This window comes from Enoplosus armatus, chromosome 12 (genome assembly GCF_043641665.1).
Source record: "Enoplosus armatus isolate fEnoArm2 chromosome 12, fEnoArm2.hap1, whole genome shotgun sequence".
Classification (NCBI taxonomy): Eukaryota; Metazoa; Chordata; class Actinopteri; order Centrarchiformes; family Enoplosidae; genus Enoplosus; species Enoplosus armatus.
Window position 1 is genome coordinate 21,073,414 of NC_092191.1, and position 26,161 is coordinate 21,099,574.

Consider the following 26,161-nt stretch of genomic DNA (forward strand, 5'->3'; position numbering starts at 1 on the left):
ATGTTTACATTCAGCCTTTCTCACCAAATCACATTGTTTGTATCCTTGACGTCTTGAGTGCATTTCCTTCCTCATAAATCATTTGCAAAGTTGATTTTTCTTCAAAGTTTAAAACCCTGCATTGTTTACATCCATGTTTACTTGCAAGCAGTCTTCTTCTTCCTTCTTCCTTACCTTTGCTGGCACATTGCTGCATGTCAAACTAATGCATAGTTTATTGCTCACCACATCAAAAAAAAAAATCTCCCGGCTTAGAAGACTAACAAAACGGCCACAGGTTTGAAGGAGAGGGTCAAAAAAAAGTCAAGGAAAGTTTGTGTTTTGGGTATTGAATGAGCCTCTAGTCAATCTATCAGGTTAACACATGCAGTCAAGGCTTAAACACACTTCAACAGACACATGAGGCATGAAACGCAAGATGGTCAGGGATAAAGGCATTAAGGGGGATAAAGTCTCTGCATTAGTGATCACCATCTGATCAGCAGCAGTGGGATGAAAAAATATCATTACAGCAGCTTTTTTGCTTTCTCTGACAGTAGAAGATCAAAATCTGTCAATTTTGGAAAACAAGTCAATCTCAACGCAGGTGATCTGCAAGGAAAATAGTTTATACATACAGTATATTACCGAAGGGAGCCATAGTTAAGAGAGTGTTTGCACGTCTAAGCAAATGTGTGTTTCGTATACATGAGAATGCAAACACGGCATAGGAGGGACGAAGGAGGGGGAGGAGGGGAACTGCAGCTCAGATTTCACTGAGTGGCCCGAGAACAGATGAGAAAGCACATATTTCTGTTGAATACTTTGAGTCGTTGTCGTCCAGAGTGTGTTTTCTGGACTCCCCTAACGAAGGCAGTTTTTTTTTGGTTGTTCTGCGTAAAGTGTTCCTCGAGATTCGGGGCATAGTGCAGGGTACAGGGTCAGTCTTGCTTGATCCGGGTACCCAGAAGAACCTGGTACTCCTGTCTTTTTGCGAAGGTGTTCCAATCAACGTATTCTTTTCTAGGTAATGTGAAAGCCTCGTCAATAAAAAAACTGAAGCGTATATATACCCCGCTACAAGAATTACGTTCAAATGGGAGGTTTTGTTAGACAAATGTATCCTATGGGGAGAGTTTTTTTACACGCATTTACACACAACTATGTCTCCATTAGAATTGTACAACTAAAACCAATGAATGCTTAGAAAATGGGGCATTTTGTGAGGAGAAGAAAGAGTCGGATTTTGTTGGATTAAAATTTCTGGTCTAGTAAACTTGCACTTTATCCATAATGTGTGGTGATTTATGCCAAGAAGCATAATATGGCCTCTTTAAGCGTCAGTCCGTGCGCCTTCTGCTTTGAAAATCTACAATCCTAAATTGGTCTTGCCCACGTTCTTATCAAGTCCCACTTATGTGTGGGTCGGTCAGTAGACACAACGTGGACACTGCAGCCATCGGGAGTGTGAAATGGAATTTTATTACCATGTGTGGTCGCGGCCGTCACACCAGGAGACGCTGTGACAAAACCAACCTCAAGCCCCTCAAACAGTACGGGCTTGCTGAGAGAAAGAGTGCGTGTGCTGATTTATAGCGAAACATCACCATCTAGTGGATCCAAAAGGGTATTGCATCACAGTCGGGGCTTACCACATCAGTCTGGGTAAATGAGGCGTGGAGCTCTTGATGGTCACTGATTAAAGGTATTTATTGTCAAGAATCAGGGTTCTCCCAACACAAAGCTTCAGTAGTGACAATCACCAACACCACGATCAGCAGCACGTCACAAATACTGGCTCAGGTTCAAGCTTACAGTACACTTTGTAGTAGTATTAAGTAGTTTTAATTTCTTTCTAGTCTGAGTGTAAAAGCTCAGCATAAAAAATATTAATATTGTGTTTTCTGTCAGCGGGGGTCATCGATGCTCTCTGTGATGTGCTCTCCAGTGTACAGGCCGTAGTGCAGGGTATCTTTCTGGGCTGCAGCCCAGGCCATCTGCAGGCTGGAGAAGCAAGCGGCCCAGTGGCCCTGGGGGTCCACTGTCACCACCCCACCCTGCCCGCTTACTCTGGACTTCATGTAGGCCAGGCCTAAATCACTGGCTGCCTCTGCTGACAGACCTGAGACCAGAGGAAGAGGAAGAAAGAAGGTAATAGATCAGGAGGAAGTGTTCGCCGAGATGTCAGAGATTAAAGCTATTCACTTTACTTTTCTGTGTCCCATCGACAACACGCTGCGAGTGTGTGTGTGTGTGTTTTACCTTGCTCCATGTGGAACAGGATGAGTCTGGCTAGAGTAACCTTCATGATGGCTTCTCCATGGCCTGTAGTTGACACTGCTCCCATCCTGTTGTCAGCATAACCTCCACACCCTCACACACACACACACACACACACACAAAACATCATATGATCCTGCTGCCCTTTACAAGTTATTTCAAATGAGACAGAAAAAAAATAATAATCACGATTTGTATTCATTTTTGATGGGCATAGTTAAATTCACTTGTTTTAGGGGTTTTTTATTTGTACTTTCAGGTGGGTGTGGCAATACAGTAACAATGACACCTTCCAAACTCTGGTTAGGAATGTGAAGTGTAAAGAATAGAGTAAACTGAGTCACATTTTTAACAGTTTTATGACAGACCCTGCAGTTACACGTCCATTTCACTAGATGGGAGAGTAATGCTTTTGCTCCTTTACACCTGAAATTCGCAGACTTTGACACCTCACTGACGCTCTGATCTCAGCTCTTAATTTCCCATGTTGATGGTGGTTGGCAATGGTATCATTATGGTGGAGGAGGGGCAGCAGTTGCAGCACACTGAGGTTCACACGACAGACGACTCATGGAGAAGGTTCAGAAATGAATGAATGGCCGTTTGTTTCGGTGTCCTGTGAGTCGGTGCCTTTCATCAAAATGATGACCGATTTTCATTGTGAATTTGAACTTTCACTGGCGCGTCTTTTTACCAGAATGCCTTTGAGGTTATAGTTGGAACAAGGAATTGCGAATGTGTACTTCACTTTGCAAATTCAAGAAAATGTTGAAAAATACGGTGGTCAACAAATATGAAACTGAGATATGATCATTGTTGGGTATTGGAACTTGTGTTTTTGTTTTGTTTTTGTGTAACTTAAATATAGTAGCGAAAGGGTTCCCTATTAGAATAAGTTATGTAAAAAGGGTAGGTTGGCCTTTTCGGTCAACTTGTTTGTTTGTTTTTTTTTGTTTATTTATTGATCTAATTATTGATTAACTGATTGATTTATTTTTCCTTTTAAATGTTATCTTAATTCCGTGCCTTTTTGTTATTTAGTGATTTATGTGTGTATTCATTATGAAAGAATTGTTAACAAGGACCGAAAAAAATAAAAATAAAAAAATGAAATAAAAATGAAAAACATGAGGTTGAACTCAGACCTCTGCTCCAGAGGGTGAGGCTGTAACTCGGCAACTGACTCCTGGCAGTCTAATCAGACAGATTAGATGGGGGGCCGAGGCGGCCAAACCCCACTCTCTGCTGTTTACCGAACCTCTGTATAAAACAAGTCTGGGATGATTCACTGTCACACCGATGCATACTTATCTTCTCCAGTGACACTTCCTGGCACATTACTCAGCCTGCATTAGGTTATTAGTATAAGCCAGTCCGTGCTGTGGCTCTGACGTAATGAATACGAATGGGTCAGTGTTACACCGGATGTCAATTGGAGGCCCTTTTGGCAAGATCCAAAAGAACTCTGCATTTCGTTCTCTACAAAGTTGCAGCATGTGACAGCATTGAACTGTGTGTTGTTAGCAAACACAAATCCCATAGTCAACTATTAACCAAGCAGACTTTGTTCACTCACTACTTCTACTGATAAAAGGTCAAAGGAACAATGAGTCAGACTGAAATTAGTGTGAACGCTGACCCAGCATTGGGCAGGTCCACACACCTTGTGGGAACCGTATGAAAAGAAATACTTTAAAAAGGTCCCGTATTATTCTCATTGCGGCTCTATATTTTGATTCTGGGACTCCACTAGAGTAGCTTTGCATGATTCACAGTTACAAAAGATTCTTATTTATCTCATGATGGCCCCTTTGCGCAGCCCCTCAGTTTATCCTCTGAAACAGGCCGTTAACAGGACGGCTAGCAGCGCGGCTCACTCAGCTAACGGCAGCTACAGATAGCGCTAGTCAGCAATTACTTCAGCAACAAGTACAGCCATCTGTCCATCAAGAAACCAAGTAACTCTCCTTCACAACCGAAAAAAGCGCTTTCTGCGACACAAACTGAACAACCTCCAACAACCTGAAGAGCAGCCCTGAGCAGAGCGCTCCAATAACTTAAGACAGACTGAGCGGGTGGATGAGCGTCCCTGTACTTGGTGGGGGTGCTGTGATTTTGAGCATTATTGAACAAAAACTTCACAAAAAAAAAAAAGGCACATAATAGGACTGACCTATGCAGGGCGTGTCGCCCACTCGTCCCTCCATCTTGTTCAGCATCCCTCCAGTGGAGGTCGCGCAGGCCACGTTGCCCTTACTATCTACTGCCACTGCTCCAACCGTGCCCATCTTCCCCCTACACAACAAAACATACAGGAACAGCAGAATTATTACCTCATGTCATTCTCAAGACCACTAAAAAGGTATGACCAGTTTATGCAGTAACCTGCTTACCACGTTCGAACAAGCTAAAACTAGGTTAAGGGTTAAAGGCATCTTTCTTTTGAGGATCAGCTCCTCACTGCTTGTAGGCTTAAAAAAGTTGGCTCTTTCGTGAAGAATGCAGCTGGAGTCAGCGGGGACTCACAGCAGTAACAATGAATTCCTATGATGACCCAGAGTCACAGCAAAAAAAAAAAAACCTGTCCAAACATCCATAGAAGCTTCTCAAACTTAATCCAATATGCCATTGTTGATTCGTGTGCTCAGTGTGTTCCAAATGTTACTCACTTTTTATGTTAATCTTTACAGGTTCTCCTTTAGGAGGAGAAAATACCGCAACAAGGATGTAGCGTATTTGGTTATGTCGTGGAGAAAACTGTGGGGGCTTTTCATCCAGCTAATCGAGCAACAAAGCTGCTTTCAGAAAGCAGTCCTTCTGCAGGGACTCGTGTCTAATGGAACGTGGTATTCCAGGACCAAATGCTAATAAGCTTAAATCGATGTCTCACATTTGGCACTCCACAGGGTTGGCATCAGGTGCCAGGTTCTTTTCCCAGCGCGTGCGGGAGTACTCCGTGATGAGGGACCCCTGGGGCACCTCGGGGACACACAAGGACCGGGCGAACTGACTGGCACCCTCTGCTGTCAGACACGCGTGACTGGTCTGAAACAGAGATGGAAGTTCACGTCTACGAAAACGCATCCATAAACTGTTACAGAACATATTTGCACTCGGAAAGCATGTGAGTGTATTTTCAGGACACTTTGCAAACTAGATTGCGGCCATAACGACGGCTCCTACCTTGTTTTTTTAACAAGATACGTTGCATCTTATTTTGGTTCTTATAAATCCTTAATTCTGCAGTACATGGATGAATAACTACATTTGTTCAGTATACGCAGGAGACAAATGAGAAGTTTGTCAACATCATAATGCTACATTTTTGTGCCGTAACCATCCCATATTCAAATGCACGCACCTTGTCCATGACCAGTCTTGCCAGCTGGATGGGGTTGGCTATGTTGCGCACAGCGGACACGGCACCGCTACCCAGTGTTTCCCCGTCCATCACGATGGCGTCCATCTCCACCTCTCCTTTGACGTTCAGCACGGACCCACACCCTGCAATGCGATTTGAGAAATGATCTGATGGAGTCTTGCCTCTGGGGACAAGGAATCATTTTCAGAGTCGAATTCCCAGGCCTTTACCACAGCGGCGTAACTCCTTAAAACGTGAACGGCTAATTCATTGTGTTCGTTGTCACACCCAAAGTAAAAGAGCTAGAAACAAGCGCTTTGCAGATGGAAGGTATTATTAATAATGCAGCAAACAACTCCACGCTTTCAGGGACGTCATAGTGAAATGTGGATATCAAAAGTACAACAAAAAAGGAATTACAGCATGTCCTACTGAGTCTAAGACAAATGAACGAGCGAAAATATGGACTATAATAACATATACGTTGCAATGCATGAAAAGATTAAAAAATAAATATGGTAAGAAATGTGTTAAGAAACATTAAGGATGTATGAAACATATAACCCATTAGATGGAGCAGGTTCATACAACAACAAATGTGTTCATATACATTACACATGTATAAAACATGTGCAGAGTAGGATATGTGGATTACAACATGTACACCAGATGGAGGAACATACAGTAGTGTGTGTGATTGTGTGTGTGTGTGTGTGTGTTTCCATCACCTGCATTGAAGGAGGGGTCATTCTCCAGCTGGGTCACAGCCTCTACCACGGCGTCCACGCTGCTGCCCCCTCCCCGGAGGACGACGTACCCCGCTCGGGCTGCCGAGCACACCCCCGAAGTGGACTTTTCCGCCCGCTCCCTTGGGACTTGACCCGCCCCTCCATGGACCACCACCACTGGCAACATGTCATATCACCTGAGGGTTGGGGAAGACACTAAGTTTGTCCACTAAGATGGCGTCCAGCATTTTATTCAGTATTCCCCTTTTAATGTTTTGATGCATTATATGTATATGAATAATAGAAAAAAAAAAAAAAAACACAGAATACACCTTCTGCCATTACTGAATGTAATACTCGGATAAACAACCCAGGTATTGGTTGTTCTGTAATCACTTCCGTGGGGCTTTACAAGATTGTGCGGTGGATAAAATACAGCCAATAAAGCCATAGACATGAACCGCTTCCAAACTACACGAATTCAACACTGAATTGCATTACGTTTATAGCCAAATGTTTGTCTGGGTGACCGCAAAACAGGGTTAGGGTGAGACGAACGCACTGTTTCGAAAATGCGTCACCGCAGAGGATTTACTGCCGCTGTTTGAATGGAAGCGTAACTTGTAGTATTCTCGCGCACGGCGCCAAGCTCGCAAATTCAAACGTTTTGTGTCGAGAGACAGAAAGGTGGCCATGTTCGCAGGGTATGTCGGCAGATACACTGCGGGAGAGCCGCCCGGCGAGCCGCGCCAGGGAAAGCTAGCTGGGTCAGCGAGCTAACGCCGCAGAGTGCCCGCAACCGACCCGGGGCTGCGTGTGAGCCGCCGACGGTTTGCTACATTCTCAGCGCCGCCTACTCACCCTGGAGCTTGACCGGTTTGCATGCAGCCTCGCAGGACGCTGACGTTCTTAGGGGGGGCTATCAAGTTATTGAGGGCTTTATACTTCAGCAGTCGTGAAGCTCAGGGGGGAGCAGCAGCACTTCCGGGATCTGACCATCTCAATTTCAAATTAAAATATATTTCTCGCTAACATACATTAGGCTGCATGTAACCTTTAGTAGCCTATGTCGTCATATGCTAATTGCTAAAATGTTTTTTTTTTTTTTTTCCCTCTATATTTTCCCTTTGTAGACTCATTTTAAGTTTAATATAGTGGCTTTTACTTGAGGAATGTCAACATTAATGTTTTTTTTTTGCAAATGGAAAAATCAATTAAAGGAATACGTCAAACATTTTACTACAACGTGATTTAAGATTGTCATAATTATAATTAGTATGGTTGTTATCTTATTATTGGTCATAGTAGTAGTGGTAGTAATAGAATGCTTTCTTAGACCATTTACATACAAGCTTCAATATAGGCTTACTGTTTTTTTAATTTTTTTTTATTGTGAAGTCAAAATAGCCTTACTTCCGTTTTTGTTTTGGGTTGCTTGATGCAACCAATGCCAATCTAGTGCAAACAGCCGAGAACATTGTAGACTGAAAAGTAAACATTACATGCAAGCAACCAGTTAATAATTTGGTAAAGAAAGTCTGGCTGTACTGTGACTGCAGGTAACAGTGTAATCCTAACCCAACCCCTAACCCAGCAGGTGTGATTAAACTATTCCAACTACACCCTGAGGGAGATGGAATCATGGAAACATGCAAACATGGCAACTCCCCTTTTAATAGTGTAGCTATTTGTTTTGAAAAGCAGGCCTAATGTAGTTCATAGATTACTGTGACAACCGCCTCATTTATCAGATATCAAACAACCCTTGATTTGAGTGGGCCTTGTTGTATCTGAACACATCATAGTCTACCTGCATGGTCCACATGGCATGAGCCTCTGTGGGACCAGCAAACTCTGTCACGTGCACGGTCATTTATTTCAGCAAATGTTGTGGTGGACCATTTCCATCTTCTTTGCCTCTGCTGGTGCTGCAGCGTCGTGGGAGGGAACTGTCCTATGCCCTCTTGAAAAGTGAGCCGCCTGAAAGAAAAGTTACTCAGTCAAATGAGACCGTTGTGGTTGGATGTGTAAACTCGTTGGTCTTTCTCCCTGGGCATCACTGCCCTAAATAGGCGCCTCCTTTAGGCTGAGTCAGAGCTGTTGAGCAAGTCGAGCAAGAATGCATTGTTGCATGCCTGCGGTGATGCTCAGCAAATTGTTCTTTGCTTTGGGCGTATTATAAGATGATGATGATGATGATGACGACGATGACGACGAAGGGTTTGGGCTAAGCCAGGGTTTTCTTTTCTCTTGATGCCTGTTCTCCCGAGTCCCAACATGCTACTGGCTCCAGACTTGCAGCTACTGCTCGTCTCAGTACATTTCCCCCCTCTCGGTGCATTTAAGTACAGCCCCGCTGCTCAGTGAGCTGGCCATGGTGCTGAAATACAAATGGAGCTTCACAAGCTGATTTTACATTCCACTGTGAACTCACAGCGATGCAGTCTGACCTCGACTCAACTGGTTTTACAACACAGTGTGTATGATCTGTGGGGTCCCTTGAGGGGGTTCCAGAAAAATGTGGCATGGTTTAATTTTGGCACAGGGTCCTATTAGCTGTATGAAAAAAAGGAGTACATTTCTAAACCAAATCATGGTCTACAATGAAGCTTCGGTAGTTCAGATACCAGTTTTTTTTTTTTTTTGTTGTTTTTTTTACAAAATCTGGATCTGAGGCTAAAAATAGTCCAGTAAAGTACATGTTGTTTCCAAATGTAGGTTAATGTGATGCAGTAAATCACCGCGTCTTATACAGTTTGTGTGATTTACACCGCTCCGCTGTGGCATATTGCCGTGTATCTGAATAGTAATGTTTGGGAACCCCCCCTCAAAGACCACACAACCGAATTAAAAATGTTGAACGCTGACATACTGTAAATGTCAGCCTATAGCCATACATGTGCATGGCTCTGTGGTAAACCTTAGGCTCCCTTCAGATTCTTTTTCAGCATGAGGAAGTAGTATGTGTGAGTGTGTGTGTGTGTGTGTGTGTGTGTGTGAGTGGTGGAAGCTGGGAGGATGGATAAGGAGGAAGGACAGAAGGAAGGAGTGGAGGGAGAGAGGGAGAGAGAGAGAGAGAGAGAGAGAGGGGAGGGGGGGTGGGTTGAAGGAGAAAAAAAAAAAGGGGGATGCGCGTCATTCTAACACGCAATGATTGGTGGGTGAGAGGAGGAGGAGGAGGAGGAGGAGAGTGCAAACACTCTTACTGTGAAGGGTTTCATACAGCACTAGAAAATGGTTCTTCACAATTGCATTCACAATTTCTCATATATTACTTACATAATTTTGTTATCCATCACGTACCAAACATGGGCCTGCGTTTCCTGTTCAGGGGTCTATTTTTGAAGCGTTTTCATCCATTTCTCTTTGTGGCTTTATACCCTTTTGACCGCATATTTACTTTTTAGTTGTTTGCAAAAAAAAAAAAAAAACAGACACATACTGGTTGGGGCATATGACTCCAGACTGTTTGTTTGTTTGTTTGTTTTTTCCCTTTGCTTGTTTTTGCGCAGACCCAATTTAGTTACCATCAAACTGCAGCAGAAGAACATGGGCAGGCTACGAAACTGAATCCCTTATTCTTTTTTAATCTTACAATTCCAGTAATTTACCCATGAATGCTGAGGTGGTTGTAACTCATCAATAATAACCTAAATGCGGCTTTAATGGGAGTGTGAGGGCATAATTAGAGGATAATCTAAGGGGGAAAAAAAAATCACACGAAAGTCACCCCTTCATTTGTAACTTGAAAGGGCCTTTTTCAGTTAAGGTGGAAATACAATTGTGGCATAGATTCATACACCTTAAAAACACCTTAATCCAGGGCAGATTAAGACTAAGATTAAAACCCCTTTAATGCATTCAATAAACCCCAATTGCCGAGTGAACCCCTGAAATTTGCACCTTAATTGAAAAAGTAAGGCCCTTTGAATTAAGTGATGTTATTACACGTTATTCGGTCAATTTTAAAGGGCAAAAGCCCCATAAAAGCCCTTAACGTAATAATATAAAACCAGTCCTACCTTTAGGCTATAGGCTATAATCCCCCCATGCTGCTGTCTATCTCTTCAGGGACATAAAGCGTCATTTCAGGGGCACATTTCCAATATGATTCCAACAATTTTTCATGGTCCTACAACACCCACAATGCACCCCTGAGGAACCCTTTATTTCCTGTGTGTGCTATAGGCTGGCGTGAGCGCGCATCTTAACGGCGAGTGGAGCCCCCCATTCTCAAATGAGGGCTGCGCGCTCCCGCCGCAGGAGAGGTGAACGCGCTTGAGGGGCTGCGGTCCCATTGACGGTTCCGTCTCCCTGACAGCAGCATCAGCATCAGCATCAGCGGCGGCGCTGGAAAACAAGAAGTCGCCGCCGCCTCGTCACACAGCCAGCCCACCGGACCGAGCGGCGACCTGAGCCGCCTTCAGGGGACCCCCCACCCCCACCCCCCACCCCACCGTCACCACCTCTCTGCCTGGCCTGAAGGAAGGAAAGCGAGATCCCCCTCCCGTGTGTCACCATCCCCACCGACCGCCGGAGATATGGGCTCCCCGTAAAACGGAGGTGGCGGAGGGGAGAGGCGGGCGGGCGGGCGGTGGGAGGGGGGTGGGGGGAGAAGACAGCGGAGCAGCAAGAGGGAGACGGAGAGGCTGAAAAACGGCAACCGGGAGCCGAAGCGCTACCACCACCACCACCACCACCACCGTCACCGCTGCTACCACTACCGGAGCTAGCACCGACACTGCGTGCTGCCGCCGCCGCCGCCGCCGCCCTGGGTGCCCCCCGCCACCGCCATGGGAACTCCGCATCAGTCGCTCCAACCGCCGCTTTGTCTGTGGGCCATGTCGTGATCCGTGGGCTCCGCCAGCGGGTTTTCTATCCGTGATCCCGACCGAGGCGAGGAGGAGGAGGAGGAGGAAGAGGAGGAGGAGGAGGAGGAGGAGGAGGAGAAGCAGGGAGGGAAGGTGGTGGTGGTGGGGAAGATGTTCGCCTCGGTGGGCCCTCGGGGCGGCCCGCGCCCACCCGTCGCCCCGACCATCCCGGAGCCGGACCTGAGCCATCTGACGGAGGACGAGAGGAAGATCATCATGGCTGTGCTGGCTCGGCAACGGGAGGAGGAGGCGAAGGAGGAGGCCATGTTAAAGTAAGAGAGATAGAGAGTAGAAAGATAGTGTGTGTGTGTGTGAGTGTGTGTGTGTGTGTGAGAGAGAGAGAGTGTGTGAGTGTGTGAGAGAGAGACTGGGCCTGGGCTATTTCCGTTCTGAAGAAGTCCATCCGCCTCTGTTCTCTCTTACAGATGACATGTTTCAGCATTACTCCACTGTATCTGACCATGCATGCCTGTGTGTAGCCTGTGTGTGTGTGTGTGTGTGTGAGAGAGTGTGTGTCTACATCATGCAGGTCCCTCCACACAGAAGTCACAGGCCCACATAGGCTACAGCTGTGTGCAAGAGAAAACATGCATAGGAGGGGAGGGGAGGGGGTGGGGGTGGCAGTGTGGACCAGGTTCACGTCCAGTGTGCAGTGTCTCACAGCACACTGAGAGGCTCAGTGAGTGCGGCGGTGGGTCAGGTGCAACTTGCTCGGGAGGGAGGAAGGAAGAGGATGGTGGGAGGATGAAGGGGTGTGTCACCATGCCCCATCATCAGCGGCATCACACTCCGCTCAGACGATAAATAACAACAGTTTTCTCGTCTGCCATCACTCTCCCTCGCATTGCCATGAGTCTGCTGGCGAGTATCTGGACTTCACCTGAAATATTTCATTTGTGGATGCAGCAGGAAGTCTCACTGAAGCCCGGCACTGAGAGTAGTAAAAGTTTAAAAAAAAAAAAAAAAAAAAACCCTCCCTGTTGGCTTTTATCTGTGCAGCATCCATCTCAACAGCTGCTGTTCTCAGCTCTGGGGTGCGGTTGAGCCTTCCCCAGCCGTATGCACTGTATGTAGGCCAGTGCGCTTGCAACAGACATCACACAGGCTGTTATAGAACCAGTAGGCCTATAACAGGGGGAGAGAAAGGTGCCTGTGTCATGTCATTCTGAATCAGGAGTGGCTTATATTCACTGTGTGTGCATCCACCACCTCCACCTCCTCCTCCTCCTCTTTACCACCACCATATGTGCACGGAGAAAAGTCTCCTCCAGATTTATTTATCGCTGCAATGGGTGCAGAACCCACATCCACCCCCGCCACCCCCCCCCCCCCCACCACCACCACCACCTCTTCCTCCAGGACCAGAAAATGCATCAAGTTGAAACGATGCCTTTCTCACGTTTTTCTGCGTGGAGCTGCGTGCATAGCTGGGCAGATAGAAAAGATAGACCGACCCACCTAAGCGAGGCGCTCCTCAAGCTTTACGTCCCTGTTCTATTTTAAGCCCTCTGCGCGGACTGATAGCCCAGCACTGGAGCGGAGGATCGATTCATTGCATCTAAAGAAGGAAATGTCCAATATATAGCCCGGCTCTAAGTGGCTATGCATCATTTTCAGTAATGTACTAGAAGCCGTGGATTCAGTCATTCAGTCGTACGGTAGCGGCTGCAAATGAGGCCGGCTGTCAGCACATACACACGTCTTAAACTATGCTGGCTTCAGCACCGTTCCCTCTCATCACTGTTTGGGTGGACACTGCCATAGCAGAGCAGTGTGTGTGTCTTTTACAATCGGGCCTGCACTGAAAAGCTGCACTGGTTGACTAATACATGCATGGTGAGTGTACTAGCAGTAGTGTGGGTTGTAATGCAGAGAGGCAGAGAATACACTACTCTTATGAGCATTTTAAGGTATACTCACCACCCTTGCTATTCAAGCATATAAAGGATGGCAGTATATGTAGGCATACCTCCCTGTAGGTACACAGCCGTAGCAGCAATGATGTAATGGCAGATACATTGTGGGTAAACAATGACGTCCTGTCAGTAATTATCATCCTGTTATCATGGTATATGATAAGAAAATGTTTCATTTAGAGAAAGAAAGATGGATACACTTCTTTTAAAAGCCTAAATCCCAGTTACATAAACGGGAGCATAGCACTGTAAAGCTCCTCTCTACAGCGATGTGACAAAGCGTCAATGATGGAGTAGCATGCCCTCATAAGAATTCGCAAACACACAGAACAATAGTCACAAACGCTCAAGTATGTGCATTGTATTGATACGACCAAGCGCGAGTGATCGAACCGATTGGCAGTTTAGCAGGAGGGACGGCCCTCTTTGCTGCGCCGAACTGACGGAACCAGGAACCCCATGCCGGTATTAGCCTTACTAAAGTGTCCTCAAATCGTCACTGCCCTCACTCTGGAGGTAGGAACGTGTGCTGTACACATGTGTACTGCATATCCGTTGTAAAAGCTCGAGTGGATGGAAGATGTTACGCAGGTGTGTGGCGTTTGCGCGTACGCTTGCATCCGTTTTTTGAGCCTCGCTTATCTTAGTCAAGCGAGCCTGGATGCCCTCGCAATGCTTTGTGATCATGTATGTGTTGTACTCTCTATTTTAAAGAGTTGTGCTGATCTACCTATGATGCATAATGTGGTTTGAATAACATCAATGTGGTTATCTGATATCTGCAATATTTTAGAAATCTGAATGCGTTTTCTCAAAATCTATTAGCAAACTCTTGAAAGTGGCTGGAACTGTGTAATCCATCACAGTGAAGTATGCCTTCATGTTTGCCTAAGTAACGTTATCGCTATACGCTAACACAGCGCAGACCTCTGAAATCAATCAATCTGCACTTCAGCCGCATTGCCGTGTAATAATAAAGTGTCTTCGTACCATACGGAGGTGAACGGAACTCAGTGGACGCCCGAAATGGCAGGAGAGCACATCCAGAAATCTAACAATGTGTAGCAAGCGTTTGAAAATGTTGCGTATGAGCATGCGCGATTTGTAGTTAAGGGGCTAAAAACGCTCCTTTAATATTCAGACACCAAACTCCAGTGATGGCCCGAACCTAAACTTCTTTTAAAGATGACAGTCCTTTCTGCAAGTTACGCAGTGTCCTTTTTACCAGTGGAACCCGAGGACGTCAAATCTACCTCGGTCACTACTTACTTTAGTTGTATTATTAGTCAGTACGGCAAAGGATGAGGAACAAAAGAGATATCACCGTTCCTAATGTGCAAAAAGTGTCACACAATGAGAGGGGTGCCCACAGTATTGACGATGAAAAGACATGTCTTCTGTTTTAGACAGCGTGGGTGTTGGCGGGGATTTCTCTCTCTCTCTCTCTCTCTCTCTCTCTCGTTTCCTCTGTGATCAGACTGATCAGAGCCCGCCACGGTTCGTGTTTATGGATGAGAGATGCTTTTTGAATCGCACTGCGAATGTGTCAGTCGGACGCATCGGAAAACATGTCACTGTTGTGTAAGGCCTGTCGTCGCCCCCAAAGGTACCTCCGACACTGCAATGAGAGTATTCTTACCGGTTTAGTTTGCATTTGGAGCATCCCTAAATAGCTGTGCGGAGACAGCTAAAAATGCAAGATGCTACGCTTTTAAAGCAGAACTCTGGACAACAACTAGGTTAAAACGACCTCAAAACACAAGGTTTTACGAGGATAACAAGGCAAAGATTGACATCTGAAAGCCAGCTGTTACTCGTAGGAAAAGCCAGCATTACAAAATGAACTGCGGTCCGGACTGATGCTAATATTCAGCCTTATTTTAACTCTTATGAACATAAAAGAGGGTTCAGACCGTTATACTGTCTGGCAAGCCTGTCCAAAAAAAATCTACCGAACTTATGAGTCTTTAGCTGACTTCCATTAGCAGGCCATTGTTTATCGTTGATGGGGAGTTATGGGAATACAAAAGCGCAGCAAAGTGATCTTGAACCAAAGAAAGTTCTGTGCTAACAGCGTTTTCCCTACTTTGTGTGTTTCAGAGAAGAGAAGCCTATCCAAGCAAGAACGGTGAACCTGGTCGGGCAGAAAAAACCTCCGCAGCAAAACGACGTCCGGTGAGTGGCAAAGAGATGCTGTTCAACCGGCCGACTCGATATCACCCCGCCGACATGGAACAGGGAGAGTTTAAAATGGGGGTTAATATTCGCGTTTGCGTCATTTTAACGTCATCTCACCCCAGTCGCCCAAAACCTCCAAACAAGAGCTGGCGGCCTTGTTCTCTTGCCACGCATTCATGCCTTGTTGTGAAATCTATTTTACACCTTGGATGAGTCAACGGTATAAGAGATGAACCCGTGTTCTTGCGACTATCTTTCACAAGTGTGACTCAAGCCATTATCATGCAATTTGTATGATACTCTGAGTGGAGTGGCATTGCACCGCCGCCTCATTCAGACGTTTTGAGTTATATTTAGGAAGTGTGCCTCGGTTGGTGTCGCTGGAAATACATTTGAGCAAGCCACACACACTCCTTTGCCCTCTGAGTGACTTTGTGTCCTGTTAAGCACACTCGAAGCCCAGTTGCTGCGTGTCATCTATCCGACAGCAGCTACATAGCTCCTGCTGTAAAGATGGACATGGTCAGTGTGATAAGTCTGGTCCAGATCCTATTGAGTCATTAGAGACTAGCTGATGTCGTCGTCGTCCTCCTCCTCCTCCTCCTCCTCTGTAGAATTGCTGGCTTAGGCTGGATACAGACACTCCCGGTGTGTCATAGTTTGCTCAGCTCTCCTGCCAAGCTGCTCGTCTGGAGGGATGTCTTCCATCATGTGACATGCTTCAGTTCAACTTCTTCTCACCTGTATAGATATATACAGGATATATATATATATATGTATATATATAGATTGACCAACATAGTTAATCAGCAACCAGTTCTATTTGCCCACAGCAAAGCCGAGGTTACGTAATATATGTCATATTCTATCATATGAGTCTGGAATATTCTTATCGATCATTTGACTCCGCTGGTCCTAGGACATATTTTAATCCATCCTATTCAGTCGACTTTTATCTAGCGCAGTGATGTCCGTCCGCACATCCTTGCGACAACTCGCAGTGCCGGGCCGGCAGACTACTGTGGCAGGAGAGCTGGGTAAACGCCAGCCAGCTGGGGGGGGCATGCTAGCCATGGTCAGTCCCAGCTTCCTCTCCAAGCTAGCCGGATTTATCTCTGACCAGACGATGAAGCTTATTCCAGAGATGTTGTGGAGCAGTTTTGTAATCTGGCTACTTGGGCTCTCCGTTCCGTCAGCGTGGTCGAGACAAGCTATGCAATTGGTCAATGGCGCCGGTTCGAGCTTCGCGCCATTTGCGTAAACGGGCCTTCATTCTTTCATTGACAGTATCGCTCCAGAGATTAGCCGCAGAAGCGACGCAGCCATCAACAAAAGACGCAGTACAATAGACGATTCGGCCAAAGACCACCTCCAGCCAGCTAAATGTGTTCATACCCACAAAAGGTGTGCTTACCAGTGAAGTTATCCATCCCGGCAATCTTTCCCCCACTTTGCATACATTAATAGGCTCTTTCAGGCAAATAGTGTCGCAAAGTAGGAGGGACTATATTGGCCACCCAGGGTTGTGAAAGGAAGAAACCCATTCATTTTCTGAACAGACTGTGGCAGGGGACAAGCCCCAGTTGAATCATTAAAACTGGACTGATAAAAAGTCAAAGGTACAAGACTGTATACAATTTTCAGTAGAGAGGTCAATTACAAGGTCCGAGCAGCATTGCAGTAAGGAACACTTGATGACAGAGGTTAAAATGCGGTGGCTTGTTAGCCCATCGCGGCGACAATCGTAATCTGATAGAATCTGTATTTAACATCGATTTGACGCATCAAACGGAAAAACTGCTCTGAAGCAAAGTCGAAATATAGATCACAGGTGACCGTAGCATAAGCGCTGTCACGTCATCAAGTTGTCGAGGAGACCCCCCCCGTGATTTTGACTCACACTGACGTTATTGTTGAAATTGCTTCAAAAAGCTCTTTCCTTCTGTATTCTTCTGCAAATCTGCACATCATGGAACGCTTCTACCCCTTCGCAAGCTTGCCAACTCACACCATACTGAGGCGGTTGGAGGTTAGCTTTCACTGGAGTAACGCCTCCTATCTCGTCCCCAATTAGTGGGGATTGGATGCTTGATGGGCTGGTCTGTAGCGATTCTTTGTTATGGCTCCGCTCAGTGATCATCTGTCCTTCACCGCTCTGTGTGTGTGTGTGTGTGTGTGTGTGTGTGTGTGTAAAGTCTGGCTATTTGATCAGCGGTTGTTAATACAGACTTGAATTGCAAACGTTACTTGAAACAGACCCGGCCGTTTTCACTCTTTGATGTTATATGAGCATCTCCGTCCCCGCTGGCTTATTTGCGCGTTGAAATGCGAGTTTCCATGTTATTTCTGTTCACAGTGACTTCCGCAGCCAGTAATGTCTCTCTTTTTTTTCTTTCTTTCTTTTTTTCTGCCACACAATGATCAAAGGATAAAGCTTGTTTATGCTCTATCTGTGTGCACTGTATGTGTGTGTGTGTGTGTGTGTGTGTGTGTGTGTGTGTGTTGCTGGATCAGAGAGTGAGGTGGGATTACTGAGTAAGTCAGCTGGAGCACATCTGCTTCTCCGAGGAATCCCACAATATGGCCCCCATTTATAACATTATACAATCTGTGCCTTTCCGGGTTCGTGTTCCTGACATTATTTACCCGACATTACAGTATTCCTTCTGTCGGGGGCCATTAAACGGTAACTGTAAAGTGATTTTAATGCAAACCACACCAAACCAAACCAGGAGGACGGTTGAGCTTACATTTGTGACACGCTATGTAAATAAAATTACATTAGCCGGAGTTAGCCTGTTTATTATTATTATTATTATTGTCATTGGTTAGCTTTTGTCCTCATACTTTGTCAGTACTTTTAGCCAAGAATCTTTTGACTGATACGTTCTTCATTCACGCAAGGAGCCGTGTTTCAAGCCGGAACTGGCCGCTTTCAGCACATTCAAGCTGAAGAACAGCGATTGCGCGGCGCCCAGCGTGGCGTTTGTGAGGTTTGAGGCTTGTTAGAGTCGGTCATCTACTGACCAGGTAAGGCTAGCGTTGGCTAACCTGATACAGCCAATCAAACGTTTCTTACTATCAAGCCAAGTCAATTTTATTTATATAGCCCACAATCACAAATCAAGAGCTCGGGGAAACCCTGGATGGCAGGCATCAACCGTGCATTGTGTATTTCTCATGAAGGCATAATGTTGATTCGCAGAATTATTGTAACGTCTGCGGGAGATAAAGTGGTGAAGGGAAACCTGGCTGCGGCTGACGGTCAGTCCCTGCCAAACGTTTGTCAGGTTGATCGGCTCAGTGGAGACAGAATGGACTTCTGGTGAGATGTTGATTGAGCTGCTGGCAATCTGAAGGCACTGTAAGAGGAAATTGCTCGTTTTAAACTTGACCACTGTGTACTTTTTTTTTTTTTTTTTTTTTTTTAGTTCACCTCTCTTTTTTTTTTTTTTTTTTTTACTTTTAATAAGCACAGGGGTTGTAGTAGTTTCTTAGTCTGCAGGGGGAACATGTAATCCTTCAGCTGTAGTTAATCTCCATATGCGAGACTTTCAAACGATAAAATCACTGCGTCACAATGTGTGTTATTAATGGCCTTGTGTTACATTTTAAATGAGCGTTTTTCCCATGCAGTACCCCGCGTGTGTTAGCCATTCAACGCTTGGTATGTTCTCTTGAAGTTCTTATGCAAATAAAAAAAATGCAGTGTTTTTTTATTTACCAGTGTTGCATGGAGTTGAACTCCTTTAATCCCAAACTGTTGAGATGATGTTTTACTCCATGCAACAATGCGCGCTGCAAACCTTTAGTAATTGCTTTTTTTGGAAAGGTTACCGAAGTAATTAGAGAATTATATGAACGTGGCGGTGCAATCTTCATATTACACTGCGTCAATAATAGACCCTTCACAAATTCTATGCGACAAATGTTGTGGTGACAAAATGTAACGCTTGAGATTAAATCAACTTCTCTAGAGTTTTCGTCGCCTTTTGCACCGCTACGACAGACTGGTCAGGTGTGTTCAAATTTCGGCTGTTACTGTTTAGTTTTTACAAGCATGGGGTGTCTCGCTCCTCGCTCCACCCCCCAGTGCCCTCCCTTCAACCACCCATGTCTGCACACTAAACCCCGTGCTCCTGTAACGGCAACATGGATGCGCTGCAGTGCAAGGGTGTTTACACTTCACATCACTAAATGTGATTGGCCAGGTGTCCCCTGACGGCGGGGCACCATGGCGATGGCCCAGCAGCCCCGTAGTAACCTCGGTGACCCCTGGGATTGGCCAGGAGTCATTTCCTCACTTCCTTCAGGGATTGGCTGTTATCCTGGTCCTCCCATGAGTCTCTACTCCGGCAGGGGACCGGGGAGGGACTTGACACACTCTCAGTTACATTTCTGTAGGTTTGAGACCTTTTACTGGATAAGACACAGGTTAAGCCTTGCCTTTTTCCTCATAACGCAACAACGAATGTGAATTTCTACTCCGTGATCACGCAGTGTAGAGGGTGCATGTAGATGTTTTACACGTTTCTGTCGTTTACGTTCATCTTAGGTCTTATTTTTCAAAGAAATACGTCCGAATAGTAGCAATAACACTGTGCTCACCAAGTTAAGTGGTGAACTTTGGGAACACGGGGACGTTGTGTTGAAGTCTGATGGAACAAACACGAGCACTCAGACGACCATACAGGTTTTAAGCAAACCCCCAGGTCGGCTAAAGGTGAACGCGAGCATCAATACCCAAGCTATCTGTTGGAAACATCCGTTACAGTTTAAGGGTTCAGTATGCTTGAGACGAGCTAGTTCTTGTGATGTGTTGACCGACCGCGTCTGTTTCCGAGCAGAACCACACTCAAATGCAGGGCAAAAAGCCTGCCGTCATAGCCAGTTTCCTGGCTTCATCCACACTCCCTGAACTCTCTCCAAGGACTTTTGCGTGACTTTGCAGCCTTTACGCAATAAATAATACAAACACCAGCGGTCTCTCCTCGAAGGGATTCGTGGCTCGAGCTTGAGAGAGTAAGTTAATGTTCTGGCTAAGTTGCTTGTTTGCTAGCTGTCCCATCTGGACCCTCGGATTTCGTTGTAGCAATGTTGCCATGTTCCCAGATCTCGGTTACCTTGGCGAGCACGCTTTTATCATAGATAAAACCATAACCGCAGCTACGACAATAACACCCAAGCTGATAAACCTAATAAGCTATCCTTTAAGAGGCAATGAGTGTCATTGGTGTGAAGCACGCTGCAGTTTCCGACTACGCTATTCCCCAACAGCACTTTGCAAGAACTTCTCTATTTGTACTCAAGCACCCAAACCTAAAAAAGAAAATCAACTGAGATTACATCTTCTTTTGATATAACTGGGCAAGGTCCGGCTGCCCAGTTCTGCATTCCCCTGTCTCGGTTTGCGTGAGAAAGTAATCCATTGATTGGCCGATAAAATAAGCCCATACTCTCTTTCGTTTTTTTTTCTTCTTCGTTTTGATGGAATTTGAGTGGAAGCCAGTACTGGACCAACACGCCAGTTGGGAGCAACGGTTCAAAAGACACTGAACCATTTCTTGACGTGTCTTCACGCAAATATCACACAAATGATCGATGTGCTTTATAGTGCATCGGCGAGCGCGGCTGGAGGGAGCGGCCCTGCCCGCGAAAGCTGTACACGGGCAAAACAAAGCGCTCCTCTTCAACTTGTGTCGCGGCAGCTTCTCAAGCCGGATGAGTCTCCGCCTAACCGAGCCCAATGCAGCGTGTTTGATTTTACAATAAATATCAGGACTCAAATGATGTAAATTGGCACCTTTAAAGGAGATTAAAAAAGTGGGGACACCGATATAGAAAACGGGATGCGTTTGTCATTGTTTTTCACGAGTCGGGGGGTGGCGTCCCCTTTGCGTCCCCCTCAGACCGAGCTCTGTGTGGGTACATGGCGACATTCTATGTGTGTGAATTTGGTTGTTTGTGCAGGGGAGAATTTGGGTATATCCGTGTGCGTATACCATGCTGTGTGTGGGTCCGTGTGTATACATGCTGTGTGTATGTGTGTGTGTGTGTGTGTGTGTGTGTGTGTGTTTGTGCTGCCTGGCTGTGTATGGCGTTGCCAGGCCATATGGAGCGCTGTCTGGGGAGCACACTACCCACTTAGCTCTGCTGTTGGCTCTGGTGCTCTCTCCATCTGTCCCTCCTCTCTCTCTCTCTCTCTCTCTCTCTCTCTCTCTCTCTCTCTATTTCTTTCTCCTTATCTTTATCTTTTGTTCTATCTATCTTTTTATATTTTTATTTCTAGGAGCTTGGTCCCTGCTCCGTTTCCTTCCTTTCCCCACATATCAGTCTTCTGCACTCTGCCGCATCTAGTCTTGAATCCAGAAATAGCCTTCTTTAGGTATTTGTCCAATTACAAGTGGGTGTGTGTTTGTATGCGAGTGTGTGCACTTAAGTAATAAGGTGTGTGTCGGAGCTAAGTGTCCTCTCAGGCGCTCTTCTTCTTCTTCCCGACACATCCACTCGGCCGCGGATGGTGACGAGGTCCAGAGCTTGACCGACACCGCGGAGCAGGTGAACGCCCTCCTTATGGGGCCCCCAGACTGCTGCCGGCCCTTTTATCCAAAGGCCAGGTCGGGATTTCGGAGCCTATAATCAATGAAATGGTCTGTTGTTGTCAGCTCATTGACGACAAATACGTGTTTACAGCCACCCCCGACTTCACCCCAGCCTCCCCACATCCCAGGCGACACGCTGGATGTCCACAGCTCCTGGAAAAGTCCTGGAAAGTCATTTAACTGTATTAAGCTGAAGGCCTCTTCATTACATTTCAGCCATCATTATTTATATACTTTATTTGCAGCCGTGTTTATAAGGATTTAGAAGGCATCATGCATGCAGGCGCACACGGTGTGCTCATTAACATTTACCTGGAGTGCATTGGGATCAATTATAAGGGGATTATAAGCACTGAGCTCGGGGTAAACTATGAACTGGTGATGGTGAGCCTCGTACTGTAGGGCAAACAGAAACAATGCTCTTGGAGAAAAAAAGAATTATATTCTGCCTTGAGAAGCTCTGACGTGAACCGTGAATACTACGAAACTATGAAATGAACGGGAAAATTGCAGGACAGAAAAGCCAAAGAAATGTCTGAAGCACAATTCCACCATGACGCCGTTTGTCCACTAGAAAGCACCGAAACTCACAATTATTTAATAAACACTTTTAAGTGAAAATGAATACATGAGATGTGCTTATTTAAAATGTAAATCCGCTCGTATGTTTTTGGTTTTTTTTACTCTCCAGATTATCAGATTTAAAAAAAAAATTTTTTTTTAAATTGTACAGTCGGGCTCTCATCACAATTCCTCGATATCCTTTAGTTGCGTCTGAATCATGCGTGTACAAATGAATTAAAACATTTTGCGTCAAAATATATCCGCCAACAACCTTTTTTTACATGATGGAAACCAGATGCAAAACTGACTTCATTAAACTGGAATTTAGAAATAGAACCTATGACGAAATCTCCCTTTATTTCCATTGATGGGGGAAAAAAGAGGAGACAAAAATCACATTACATGTGTATTTACATGCAACCGTCACATAAAGCGAGCCTCCCTCTCGCCCCTTGGATGGCTGCACACCTCCCTGCGTGGCCCGATCATCATCCTGACGACAGCTAGCTGCAGCGTGGGGCGGTGATGGGAAAAGTACATGATGGCAACAGCGGGCCCTTTTTCATCCATATTGACTTAAGCCAACTAAATAACAAAGGGCAGTGGTGTAATGTTATGCATCACAACGGGACATTGCTTATATATGGGGGTTTTGCCGGAACATAAAAGTCAGTAGCCCAGGCAGCTAAACTGGATAATCTCTTGCTTGAGTTTGTTTAATTTGGAGTTTCAGACACGCCGTCCAAGCTAAAGCACGCACAATATAATTGCTACACGTATTGTCAATTTTGAATGGTTCCATGACGCTCTACAGGTCGCACAGCATTTTGGGTGGAGAATTGGTTCTGGGCTTGAATGAAATATGCCGGGCCATAGCCAGCTGTCTGGCACTAAGCCTGTGCTGTGTGCAAAAGCGATTATTTCTAAACGTATGTAAATAGTGGTGTACAAACTATCCGAAGTGATCTATTGTAAAGACAGCATGCTCCATTCATCCGGGGGCCTCATTTGTCGAATGGTGTTGGTTGAAGATAAACATGCAAATGGGAACATGCTTCATGTCTGGATGCATTGCTTAGATTAAACACATCAGACCAGACTCCCTCTCTGCAAAGCTGCGTTCTCAAGCACACAGCCCTGTCATTTTGTGGCTGATCTTGTAGCAGCGGGGGTCTCATTCATAACCGCTGCGTACGCGCATAACAGGGCCTGAAAGAGGCGCAAAAGTTGTGATCTAAGAAAACAGGAGAATGTGCGCACCTGTAGGCTACGTAAACCCTGAGCCCGGGCGTATGAACATTTCGTGCGCAAGTAGGCTTTTAGTATGGCTCCTACGCACCGTTTAGCCTGAAATAAACCGGACTAAATCTTATTTGTCTCATTTTTTTTGTCAACTGGTCTTTTTACGACTAAAACGTTTTGGTCGACTAAACTTAGACTAAAAATGTTCATGGGTTTCTTCGACCAGGACAAGACTAACAAGGGTTAGTCGACTACAAATTGAAGAAGGACGAGGTGGACCCAATATGACTGAAACCAACATGGACTTTTGGTGTCAGGGCTAAGACTGAGACTAAATCGGACAAATGGCTGACAAAATGAACACGAGTTCGGATTTTGTTTTTGTTTTTTTTGGGTGAACCTGGATCATAAGCTGGACCACTGTTTGTAACAGAGGTCACAAGTTGTCTCCGTTCACAAGTACAACAGCCCCCAGAATTTCGCTTTCTTAGCTCGCGGCTGTACATTGAGCAAAAAAAAAAAAAAAATAGTTTGAAATGAAAATGCTTCTTTGGGCGCTCAACTATTGCAGAGGCCTTTTCTCCAGTGCTCCGTGTTTTACGGGGGCTGCGAGTTACTGCTGGAGAGGCTGAGACAGGGCAGCGATGATATTTCGTTTTCGAGAATCACAAAAAAAAACGACACTTTCCCTGATAGAAAGAAGAATATGGGAGGCACAAGAGAGGGCGAGAGAGAGAGAAAGAGCGAGGGGAAGGAGTGAGCGGTTGGAAGGGCCAGTCAGGGAGGTGGGTCCAGAGAAAGCGGAGGGAGGGGGAGGTGAGAAGAGCAGAGGAGGAAAGAGAAAAGCCCAGGAGAGAGTTGGTTTGGTGAGCTACAGTAAGAAGCATCGCATACACTCACACTGCCGCGTCTTAAATCACAACTGTCACTTTTGGCGTGAATCATCACTTTTCTTCTCTGTGGGGATTTCCCGAAAGCCCTCATCTGTTCTTCTTCAGTTTATTTTACAACCAAAACCCAACGCAAATTTGAGCAATTGCTGAGGGCCGACAGGATTGACGTCACTTGCCTCTCTTCTCCGATGAGGCCGAAAAACAAACGCTGTCAGAGACCGGGAGGGAATAGGAGAGAGTGTGATATAAGACGAGGATGGGAGGAGGGTGGGTGAGGTGGGAGCACAGCCGAGCAGCTCAGCATGGCGAGTTCTCTGGCGGAAGTGGGGGGGGGGGGGGGGGGGGGGGACGGAGGAGGAACAACGGAGCTTGGCACAGGCAAGAGAAAACTAGAGAGCGAGCGATTCTCCGTGTCCCTGCTGCCATATGGTGAGCAGCCAGGCCACGGCACAGCGCATGTACGCACTGACGGAGAGGTGAGCACAGAAGCCAGGCTCATCGTCATTACCACGCTCATCCGTTTTGGGCAGAATGCATGTACAGCTACTTTAATCTCACGGAACACATATTAAAAACAATTGCATCGAGCGAACTAACAACACCGAGGACAAATACTGCTTAACTCTGCCGCCGTAGCCACATCAGGGGAGGCCGTGCTACATCTTTTGCATTGCGATGTAAAAGAGCAAAAAAAAATACAGCGCACAAAGTGGGCATTTCCCTCCTGTGTTTTATCCCATCAACCAACCTAAATGCCACTACAGGGGGGCCACGTACGTATACGTTGGTATATAGCTGGATATGGTACTGATAGCGTTCCCTATTGTTTTAATTATTTAGGATTGTTATTTATTACTTTATCTACTTTTATGTAAGGTGCTCAGTGTATGAGGTGAGACGGGGCTCCGGCTTGATCACATTTTACTTCTAGTCATTTAAAGTCGGAAAAATGACAAAATGAAAAATGTCTTTTAACCCTTTTTTTTTTTTTTAGATCACATCCCCGGTAGTATTGTGCACCGATTTAAGAATATATGCAGAATATGAATAAAACAAATAAAACTAAATATGACGTGTGCTTACATAAGCGAGTCATTATTATTTCAACCAATAATATCGCCACATCCGCCCATCAATCAGTCTTCAGCTGTTAGCGGCACAGAGCTAACCTTCATTAATTAGCTGGCTAGCAACAGCTAGAGCTGCAACGCAGGTTTGGAGGAGTCCACTCACCAAAAGGCCCCAGAATATAGCTCATGGTGTCATGATGTCAACAACTCAAAATAAACACAAAATGTGTTTCATTTTGGCAGAATTAAAGCGTCTTTTTTTCTTTTTCTTTTCTCACCCGTGGTGCCTTCAAAGACCGCCTTTTCATATGGAGTCAGTTTGGTGCAACCTAACACAATATATGTGACCCGTTTCATAATCCCCACATTTCTGTCAGCCTATGAAGGTGATAAACTGCACATAATAATGTGTTAAAGTGAGTGTAGGTGGATCTCCTTTGCATGCAAACAAAATTCCTTTTCTTTATGCACGCACGC

At 45.6% G+C, this 26,161-nt stretch overlaps 2 protein-coding genes across 4 annotated transcripts in view; one reads left to right on the plus strand and one right to left on the minus strand.

Annotated features, from left to right (window-relative positions):
- Positions 1–1,671: 1,671 nt before the first annotated feature.
- asrgl1 (asparaginase and isoaspartyl peptidase 1) lies at positions 1,672–6,535 on the minus strand. Its single transcript, XM_070916430.1, has 6 exons — positions 6,349–6,535; positions 5,621–5,763; positions 5,150–5,304; positions 4,433–4,554; positions 2,242–2,352; positions 1,672–2,101 (listed from the first exon to the last, which is right to left on the minus strand). The coding sequence occupies exons 1-6, from the start codon at positions 6,533–6,535 to the stop codon at positions 1,887–1,889; spliced, it is 933 nt and encodes a 310-aa protein (XP_070772531.1). The 3' UTR covers positions 1,672–1,886.
- Positions 6,536–11,330: 4,795 nt separating this feature from the next.
- The window catches only part of rims1a (regulating synaptic membrane exocytosis 1a), a 77,382-nt gene continuing 62,551 nt past the window's right edge, over positions 11,331–26,161 (plus strand). For all 3 annotated transcript variants that reach the window (XM_070915641.1, XM_070915642.1, XM_070915643.1), the window contains exons 1-2: positions 11,331–11,491; positions 15,236–15,310. In XM_070915641.1, the coding sequence (XP_070771742.1) occupies positions 11,331–11,491; positions 15,236–15,310 (236 nt within the window). The remainder of the gene's footprint in view (positions 11,492–15,235; positions 15,311–26,161) is intronic.